General features: G+C 40.4%; 2 protein-coding genes across 2 annotated transcripts; one reads left to right on the top strand and one right to left on the bottom strand.

Annotated features, from left to right (window-relative positions):
- Positions 1-301: 301 nt before the first annotated feature.
- On the top strand, positions 302-2,851 carry LOC140309563 (tripartite motif-containing protein 16-like). The gene has a single exon (XM_072387480.1). The coding sequence runs from the start codon at positions 569-571 to the stop codon at positions 2,231-2,233; it is 1,665 nt and encodes a 554-aa protein (XP_072243581.1). The 5' UTR covers positions 302-568; the 3' UTR covers positions 2,234-2,851.
- A 1,314-nt stretch (positions 2,852-4,165) lies between these two features.
- Positions 4,166-10,546, bottom strand: LOC140309561 (ras-related protein Rab-27B-like). The gene is made up of 6 exons (XM_072387478.1): positions 10,506-10,546; positions 9,533-9,703; positions 8,415-8,500; positions 7,619-7,722; positions 7,382-7,505; positions 4,166-5,695 (listed from the first exon to the last, which is right to left on the bottom strand). Exons 2-6 carry the CDS (start codon positions 9,683-9,685, stop codon positions 5,506-5,508), a joined length of 657 nt encoding a protein of 218 aa, XP_072243579.1. The 5' UTR covers positions 9,686-9,703; positions 10,506-10,546; the 3' UTR covers positions 4,166-5,505.
- Positions 10,547-10,602: the final 56 nt, after the last annotated feature.

Here is a 10,602-nt window from a genome sequence, read left to right as displayed (position 1 = left end):
TTTTTAAACTTTAATTGTTTCAGTAGGAGAACCTCTAATTATTGTCCATTTTCAGTTTGAAAAATATGACTTATCATAGTTTTTGTGAGTCATGAAGATGCAGCATGCCTTCTAACACAGCTCAGAGGGAACTCTTTGAAAGGTAACAGAAAACATTTTACTCATCTGAGAGGATCAACTTCACAGAGACATGAGAAAATAGGAAGCTTGCTATTTGAAAAAGGCTTGACAGCAACAACTTCTAAATGAAATGGAAGCTTAGCTGGGTTGTAAAGGTAAGGGTTAAACTTGTAGCGTCTTCTTCAAACCGCTCTTCTTCCTGGATTGCATCACTCCTCCCTCTTCTTCCTGCTCTCAAACACAGCTCCTCCCTTCGTTCCACATGTTTCCTTGTTCCCTCCCCATCAGATCTGCAGTTTGATGATGGGCGTAACCAACATGTGGTGAGGTGGAACAGCCACCGGGCTTCATTCACTGCACACACACATGATTTGTAGATCTCAGAGCTCAGACTAGTTTCAGTTGTGAGAAAGTGAAACTCTCACAGTCACTGCCACCGAGAGGTGAAATGGCGCAGAAAGGAGTTCAGCTGGACAGAGAAACCTTCTCTTGTTCCATCTGTCTGGATCTACTGAAGGATCCGGTGACTATTCCATGTGGACACAGCTACTGCATGAAGTGTATTAAAAACTTTTGGGATGGAGAGGAGCAGAAGAAGATCCACAGCTGCCCTCAGTGTAGGCAGACCTTCACACCAAGGCCTGTCCTGGTGAAAAGTATCATGTTGAAAACTTTAGTGGAGGAGCTGAAGAAGACTGGACTCCAAGCTGCTGCAGCTGATCACTGCTATGCTGGACCAGAAGATGTGGCCTGTGATGTCTGCACTGGAAGAAAATTGAAAGCCATAAAGTCCTGTTTGATGTGTTTGGTCTCTTACTGTGAGAAACACATCCAGCCTCATTATGATGTAGCTCAGTTAAAGAAACATCAGCTGCTGGAGCCCTCCAACAACCTCCAAGAGAACATCTGCTCTCGTCATGATGAGGTGATGAAGATGTTCTGCCGCACTGATCAGCAGAGCATCTGTTATGTCTGCACGGTGGATGAACATAAAGGCCACGACATTGTGTCAGCTACAGCAGAAAGAGCTGAGAAGCAGAAGGAGCTCCAGGGGAGTCGACAGCAAATCCAGCAAAGAATCCAGGACCGAGAGAAAGATGTGAAGCTGCTCCAACAGGAGGTGGAGGCCATCAAAGACTCCGCTGATAAAGCGGTGGAGGACAGCGAGAGGATCTTCACTGAGCTGATCCGTGTCATTCAGAAAAGAAGCTCTGATGTGAAGCAGCAGATCAGATCCCAGCAGCAAACTGAGGTGAGTCGAGCCAAAGAGCTTCAGGAGAAGATAGAGCAGGAGATCTCTGAGCTGAAGAGGAAAGATGCTGAGCTGAAGCAGCTCTCACACACAGAAGATCACATCCAGTTTCTACACAGCTACTCCTCACTGTCAGCACTCAGTGACTCTCCACACTTATCCAGCATCAATATCTGTCCTCTGAGGTACTTTGAAGACGTGACAGCAGCTGTGTCAGAGACCAGAGATAAACTAGAGGACATTCTGAGAGAAAGTTGGACAAACATCTCACTGATGGTCACTGAAGTGGATGTTTTACTGTCACAACCAGAGCCAAAGAGCAGAGCTGCCTTCTTAAAATATTCACGTGAAATCACACTGGATCCAAACACAGCACACAAACAGCTGTTTTTATCTGAGGGGAATAGAAAAGCTGAATTAAAGGCACAAAATATGGGTCACCCTAATCACCCAGAGAGATCCTCTATTCCATTTCAGATCCTGAGTCGGGAGTGTCTCACTGGACGTTGTTACTGGGAGGTGGAGTGGGGAGGAAAAGGTGGTTATGTAGCAGTTGCATACAAAGATATCAACAGAGCAAAGGGAGATTTTGGATATAATGACATATCCTGGGCTTTATTATTCAATAAAAACAATAATGAATTTTGGCACAACAGCATGAAAACTCAAATCTCTGGTTCTCAGAGCTCCAGAGTGGGAGTGTTCCTGGATCACAGTGCAGGTACTCTGTCTTTCTACAGCGTCTCTGACACCATGACTCTCCTTCACAGAGTCCAGACCACATTCACAAAACCACTCTATGTTGGACTAAAACTCTGGTACAATTATGGAGACACTGCTGAGATCTGTAAACTTAAATAAGCGTATGATCTCTCTAACTTCACTGCTGAGAGTTGATTGTTGTCCCGCTTTGTGTCTGGTCCGAGATCCATCTGTCAGTTATTGATTGTGGGCGGAACATTTTCATTCCATAAGTTGTTGTTTTCTTTCAGGTAAAGCTCTGTCCTGTTTCTGTTCAGTAACTCTTCCAACTTCTCAATAAATTTGTGTTATTATGTTTTTTTCTTCCACTGCTTTGACATTAACAGCAAAAACAAAAGAAATTCCTTTTGCACAAACAACTTGTTTTCACATTTCTGTGATATTATAAATATCTGCACGAATGCATGATGGGATAGAATAAATGCAATATGACTATGGACCCAGATCTCCGCCTTGTTTTAATCCGTTTCTGACTTCAACATGTCCTCAACAAAAACTCAGCTGCACTCAACAATCAATTGTTCTGTTAGTGATTAAATGATATATGTAATACAGTTCAAGCACTGGCAGAAATTACTGTCTTATGCTCCTAGCAAACAAAGAATGTGTTGTCTACTGTGTCTGCATATTGCTTAAACCTATATGAGACGCCCTCTGCAAAACCTCTGTGGCGCTGTACACTGACTTGGTTCTTTTGCATTGAAAAGCCTTATTAAAACCTTACTCTGACATGATATTTGTTATTTGTAACTCTCTTCATTCATCCAGTTTTTCCACAGCAATGATTAAGCAAATCTGTACATTAAATAAGTGAACAGACATTGCCAGTGAATGCCTGAACAAAATTATAGTTTCAGTAATAAATTAATCACTCAGGAACAAAAGTTGTGACCTAAAGCTAGTGTAGCTAGCGTGGCTACAAACACATCATTCAAGGCAGACTTTTGACAATTAATATGTTATTTATTCTATAGTTGTAACCTGAATTTTCTTTCAATTTATGTTTTATTAAACAAACCACCCTATCATATTGGACTGAAATAAAATTGTAGATATTTGGTAGAGGATGACCCGAGCAGTGAAAGCTGGACACATGACCGTCTCATGACTCTGCAACATGTGCTCCTTACAAATTTGTCTGCATGGCTGAGGCTTCATGCATGGAGCAACACAGACACTCACACTTACCACATGTAGTGCGTATTCCTATTTGGACGTGATGTAGAAAATATCTGCTTGCTATCGTTTCTCACATAAGATGTCAAAATGAAAGCTTCAAGATTTTAATCAATCTAACTGAAGTGGGGCTGAGTGAAAAGTAGTACTATTGGCTGAGGAAATTCTTCTGTATACTGAATCTATTTCATGTTGAATATCAGTTTCTGCAGCCCTAACAAAGTCAATAGGGGAAAATTTGTGACTCAATGAATGTCTTTCTTTTGATAGACTTGCTTAGAATATCCACTGGCACTGGCAAATGTCAGCTATTTTCTACTCTACAAATGTTATCGTAACACTCAAAACCAAAATCTGGAATATATGTAAAGGGCTCTAATTGCAGAAAAATAATAGTATGGCAGGTACATGCAGATTGTTGCACGATATGTGGTTTGTTCCTTTAACATTTAATCATTATACTTATGTTTGACTGTCTCACAATGAATAAAAAAGCTTCACTGCCTCTGTACAAGTTCTATGAAAGTTTTAAATCACGAGAGACTGAGATTTCTTTTTGTTTGAACAAAGGCAATAATCCATGTAAGAAACCATGTCTCTTTATATTGTTTTGTTGTTAACACAGTTCCAGTGGATGAATTTGATGTACCGTATCGTACCGTACAAAATATATATTTATATACATGTATAATTATAACTTGAGGGTAGCAAAAACTCCATTTTGAGAAAAGTTTTTTAAAATATAAAGTCCATGTTTGTTCAAACCTTTATTTAACAGACTCAAGACCAAAAACATCTCAAATTTGATTCCAACAACGCAATAAGTAACACAGATCTGGGAGATTCAGTAATCAGCAGAATCTCTGTTGACCACTGAGGGTGTCAGGATTGGGTATAAAAGTAGCATCCACCAAAAGATTAGTTTTTCCAAGAAACTCTGGGTTGTACTCAACACTTTGTGCTATACTCCATATAGTCCACCCAGATAATCATCAATAAGATCAAACTAAATATTTCTCAAAGCCCAGATGCAAAGAAAGTTGATCTTTTAACATTTATAGAGAATGGAATTCGTAGTATTGAGAAAATATTCAGGAAATTTGAGGAAAACATTGTGCATTAAGGCCGAGAATAGAATCCACCAGGCAGCTCTGCATGAGAAAAATGATCAATGTAGCAACACTGGCTCTGGATTGCCTTGAAAACCCATGCTAGCTTAACACATCTTTATCCAGAAATGTGACCTTAAACTGTGGTGCACAAAGAGGACGCCGTACAACAACTCTATTCTGTAACACTGCAGAGTTCTGTAGACACAAGCTCATCCCAGATGGACAGAGACAGAGGGCACATGTTCTGAGATCAGATGAGTTCAAGTTTCATCTACTTTTGGGAAAAACTGACATTAGGACTATGAGCCAAAAATGAAAAAGACCATCTAGGCTTTTATCAGTGAATGGTGCAAAACCCAGCATCTATGACTGTATGGGTGTACTTCAGTGTCCATGGCATGGGTGACTTGCATATGTGTGAGGGTACCATCAATGCAGAGGTGTATAGTGGAACTGGAGAGATATACAATTACCTTCAAGGCAACATCCTTTCCTGGGAAGTCCATAGTTATTCAGCAGGACAATGCCAGATCTTGTTCTGCAGGATTTATCCTGATCTTAAGAGGAGAATCAGATAACAACAACAACCTCAGACTGCTGAGCAGCTGAAATTTGTTTTAGCAAGAACAGGCACAGATTGCTCTAATTCCAGTTCCCAAATGACTAAAAACCTCATTCAAAGGAAGGTTGATGTTACATAAAGACAAACATGCCTTCCGTCTCTCCCTCTTTAGAGTGTGTTGCTGACAATAAAGTCTAGATTTGTTGAAATTTTCTAAATACACCGAAGCTGGTCAGTGAACACACTGAAAGTCATTTCTTTGTATGGCGTCTTAAATAAAGGTTAAAACATATGAAGAAAATAAAGATTTAAGTTTTTGTTGCATTTAAAAAAACAAATCGCAAATTCTATTGAAATGTGGTTTATAATTCTAGTTTATTTCTATAAAGATAATAACTACAAACTGAATTGTAGTGGCTGTTTGATGTTTCAAAGGGGATCGAGTGTTTGCATGAATGGAGTTCAGTTATTATATACAGTTTATGAAGTCTGGTTCTCCCACGTGGCAGCTGAGGGAAACATCAGCAGGCGCACCTCCTGCGGACCGGGGCCTCCTCTATCTCGTGACTTGCTGTTGGGCTGCCGTTGGGCTCAGAGCTCTGGGGTCCGTATGAGCTCTGCTCCATCCTTTTCATCACCAGGTTCAGCAGGGTGGTCACTGCCTGGTCCACATTAATACCCGTCACAGCACTTGTCTCAAAGTAGGGGATGCTGAGAAATTTGTTTTTTTGTAAACAATAACAGACATAAAAGCATTTAATTGACATTAATGATGATACAACCAACTTATATGACTTTTAGGAAGCTTAAACATCAGTAGCACCTTCGTGTGTATCTTGTTACAGTCATAAAGTCTGAAAGATTTTCTCAAATTGTCTAAAACAAATCCATTTCAAGGACTTAAGAGAGTAAAACTATTTTATTTCAACTATGAACTTTATGTACAAGGTGGATCAGCACGAAGCACAGCAGGGGTGACAGCAGCTGGTCAGCACCATCTTGTGGTGAAACGGTGACAGATGCAGACAATAAACTACTGTGAAAGAGAATGTAACGCATATAAATTACAGAAATCTCTCCTAAATATGTCTGAGATAAATCATGAACTCATGATGAATCTGTAAAAAACCCAGAAGGTTCATGGGTGTCAGATGATGACCATTATGATTTGAATCATACCAGCAGGGATTAAGACATTTTTACTTAATCTGTACTTAACTAGGTAAATTCCATTAGAGGTTAGCAAAACCGAAAAAAAACTGGCCGAGGCAGCAGCACGACACGGTAGTACGGGCAAACACTTTGAAAATGTAAGCTTGTTGTTTCTTAATATACATTTCTAAAGAATCTAAGGATCTCGTCATCTACAGTTCATTACATCATTAAAAGCCTTACACACAAGAGACAGTGATGACCGACAACTGTTAGATTAAAAGTGGAGACATTTTTCCATCCTTTTTTTAATAAAGGCAGGTGAACATGAAGTGTAAAGTGTTAAAATTATTCTCGTCTGATGTAGGACTCTAGCTGCTCAACAGTCCTTATCATATTTTGTATGTCACGAGGCAACAAATCTTCTCAATTGTTCAAAGATCTGGACCACAGGCAGGGCATTCCAGCACCCGGACTCGGACTCTACAACGAAGCCATAAAATCAGAGATGCAGGTTTTGGAAGTGAGTTCTTATAGCCACCTGGACTACATCGGTTCTGTTTAGTTTGGAGGACACAGCGCTCGTGATTTCTAAAAGTAATTCCAAATTTGCAATTTCCTGACCGATAGGCTCCAGCTCTCCCTGAGTTGGATTACGAAAACTAAGCTATTCTTCCCATCATGTAGGGGTCATCCACGATGGGATATATGTAATCTGTTGTCTGGACCAAAGACAGCCCACCGTGTCTACCGTGTCTGGTATAGAAAATAGATGGATTTTTCTGACCTCAGAACAGTTTTCTGCAGTCCATTTTAAATGAGCTTTGGTCTATAAATAACATACCTTTACTGGATCATGTTCACAAATGGCTTCTTCTTTGCATGACAGAGCTTTAAACTGTAATTTTGGATGACATTGTGAACTGTGTTCACAGACAATGATTTCTAGTGTTCTTGAGCTCCTGAAGTGCTTTCCATGACATGTCTCACATCTCCGTCATGTGGGCCTAAAAATCACTTGCATCGAATACAGATTTCCGCCCATGTCCCTTGCCCACAGGGATGTCTCCAGATTGATGGAATATTCAAAGTCTTTGCATTGAGGAAACATTATTCTGAAAATTGCTCCACCATCTGCAGATGCAACTTTGCAGATTGCTGAACCTCTTTACATTATGGCCTTCTCTGTGAGTGGAAACTCATTCTTGCGCTGTTAGGCAAAAGCAAGTGCATGCAATGCCTCACCCATATCTGTCCGCTAGATCTCTGGCCTGTCTGGCGTGAACATTCCTCATGTCTCTGAGGTCTGCCTTGGTGCCCACCAACACCACATCTGGGCTGTCACAGTACGCGTTGGCCTGTAGCTGACCTGATTTGTGACAGAGGAAGTCATTGAAACCAACAGAGTACACGAGTACACCTAAAACAACAATTAGCTGAGCCTAACACTGAAAAAGGCATCGATAACAAGAAGATACATACTCATCCAGTTCCTGACGTTGAGGAAACTCTGCTGATTGGTTAAGTCGAACATTAACAGGAAGCCCATAGCATCTCGGAAGAAAGCTGTAGTGAGGCTGCGGAACCTAGAAACAGCCAGATCTTCATCTTAGCAGACATTCAGTGGGATAAAATAATTTGTACAGACATTCATAGTACCCAGTGGTACCCAGTGGTGAACTACAATACAATGAAAACTACTGAGAATACTACTACACAGACAACAACAACAGAAACAACAATTATTGTTTAGCTTGAAGCAGAGCTGCAGTGAATACCAACCTCACAGCAATGTAAGAATTGAGAAGTTAAAAAGTCTCCAGTATTCTTTATTTTATTAGTTTGTGTTCAGGTGATCAGCTTTATTGTGCTCTTTCCCTGTCCTCTATGTGACATGTCAGTCTGATCCTCTGGATGCCCCTTTGAAGCAAGACCTGTCAAATAAATCCTCCACTGGAATGAAAGGATTTCTGCTTCTTTTTGCTTTTTACATACAGCAGCGGGGTTTATGAACAAACCCCTTCTCAGACTCCGAGGCCAGGGGGAAACATCAAAATGCTGCCAGAGCATTGTATAAATATAAATTATAAGAAATATCAATGCAAGCCAATGCTTTACTTGCTTTGGTGGCATAGATTGCACACGTTGGTGCTCAGAAGTAACAGTGTACACCGCTGTTTTGGTATCATCACTGTCAGTTATCAAAGCATGAATGTCAAATCTGTGCACGTCAATATCAGACTAAATTCACATATAAAGCACATCAGGTCAGACTTACCTCTCTTGGCCTGCTGTGTCCCAGAGCTGAAGGTGGACTCTGAAGTTCCTCTCACTCGTCCCATCAGCACCCGTCCCCATGTACACCTGAGCCAAACCAGAGAGTATATAAATCAAAACAGCCAAAGATGCTCAGCCTCTGAACTGGTCTCATTTGTTGCATAAGGGGAGTGCTATTTTGCACTTAAAATCAAGCAAAATAACCTGTTTGATGTCAAAGCTCAAACAGGCCTCTGAATAATGTGTTCCTATTGGCAATGTCACCACTTATACACTTAATTGCAAAGATAATGATTGTTTTGTAAGTACAGGAATGTTTTTACTCTCAAATTTTGCATTTTTATGCAATTTACTTGCAAAAGGAAGAGAATCTTATGACAGTTTAGAGCTACTCAGAAAAAGAGGTAGGATTGATTTGCTTCTCCCCTCATGTCCTTTTTTGGTTGAGTTGATCTGTGCATGACGTGTCAAAGTGTCAAAGTGTCACCACACAGCTGTGTTGGCGATAACACTGCTGCTACAATGCTTGTAGAAAAATGAAAATAATGACAATAATATTAACAACATCAGAAAATGATGTGATTTGCTTCAGTTTTGTTAAATATGAGAGAGAGGGAGAAGGAAATGCTCCAAAAGGCCTAACATCTGCCATCAATACGTAATAAACTACAACAAAATCCCTTTGGACGATTCTGTCACATGGGTTTTTTTTTTAGTTTTTTTTTTATAAACACATGGTTATTATTTAATTTATCAGTATAAAACAAAACTCTACAATGGGACATAACTGAAAATGAGAAAAATGTAAATGAATCCACTGTGACTGAAGGACATTGTTATGAATTCATGTGAGCAGTGATAACAGACACATTAAAATGGTCTTACTTAGAGTCAAAGATACAAGAAAAAAATTAAATGAGCTTTTCTACATAAAGCAACACTTTAATATGACATATTTGTTGCTTATGAGGTTGTTTTCTGATCGTATTGCTGTTAGAAAATGGTTTGCAAATATGAATAAAAAAAATCGTATTCCCTGTGCAGAATAGAACATACAAACATGAAAATACCACAAATCAGGTCAAACACAAAGTGGAAAACATGCGGCACATCACTCACCACTCTCTTTTCCCTGAAGTCAATGCCCACTGTGGTTGTGAACTTGCGGTTGAACTTGTTGTCCGTGTACCTGTAGAGGAAGGTGGTCTTTCCCACCCCTGAGTCCCCCAGTGCCAGCAGCTTGATCAGATAGTCATAATCCCAGTCGACCATTGTGCAGCTGTGCTGAACCTACCACAGAGTTGATCTCACAGTACAATACTTCGCTGGTTTTCATTAAACACGTACCACACCATGAGAGTTAAGACACATCTGGGTAATTTTTAGCAAACCCTTACAGGGGTGCTGTAACTGGGGGAAAAAAAATTCTTCCGCCTAAGCTGCAGTTTTCAGTCTGAGGGTGCAAGACCATCACACAGGCTTAGCTGGACGTCATAACTCCCCAGTCATTAGGCGCTGATCAGAGAAGGACTAGCACATGACTGGAGCTGGCTTCCACATGAGCAGTCAAATGCCTCTCCAGACTTTTCTCTGAATTTGCTCGGCAAAAAAACAACTTCTGTTTGGCAGACAGGAGTCCTTTCATTGACTTAAAGGGCTATGGGCAGACAGCTCAATGCTGCATGACACACTGAGGTCACTGATATGAGGTCTAACGATGCCAGATGATGCTGGGGTCAGGCAGGGAAGCAAAGACGGCACGTCAAGTCAGATTTAGTTATACAAAATGGTTCAGAGGGAAAAACTCATCTGTAATTTGGCACAAACTAAAACGTTTTTGTTTTTTTGGTTGTTGTCATAACTTTAATGTGTAAAGAGTCCACTGCATAGAGACCCCACATGGAGGCATTTTCCATTAGCACCATTAAGGCTATTATTTGCAATCAGTGGAGCGAGTACACGGTGAGTATTTAACCAACAAACTAGCAGCAATCTCTGTGTGAAACTGAAAAAGCATATTCGAAATCCTAAATACAGATTGTTTTCTGTAAAAGTACCCACAGGCTAAAACATCTGAACACACAAACCTTACCAGTCTATCTGCATGAAGTACTAATGTCCATCCAAAATTTGTTCCACTCCTTAAATAGAATAACCACTATCACGAAGGATACTGGGACCCCCCCCCC

The sequence above is a fragment of the Leuresthes tenuis genome, unplaced genomic scaffold, assembly GCF_036924035.1.
Source record: "Leuresthes tenuis unplaced genomic scaffold, fLeuTen1.0.hap1 SCAF_6, whole genome shotgun sequence".
NCBI lineage: Eukaryota > Metazoa > Chordata > Actinopteri > Atheriniformes > Atherinopsidae > Leuresthes > Leuresthes tenuis.
This window is presented reverse-complemented; position numbering and strand designations above follow the sequence as displayed.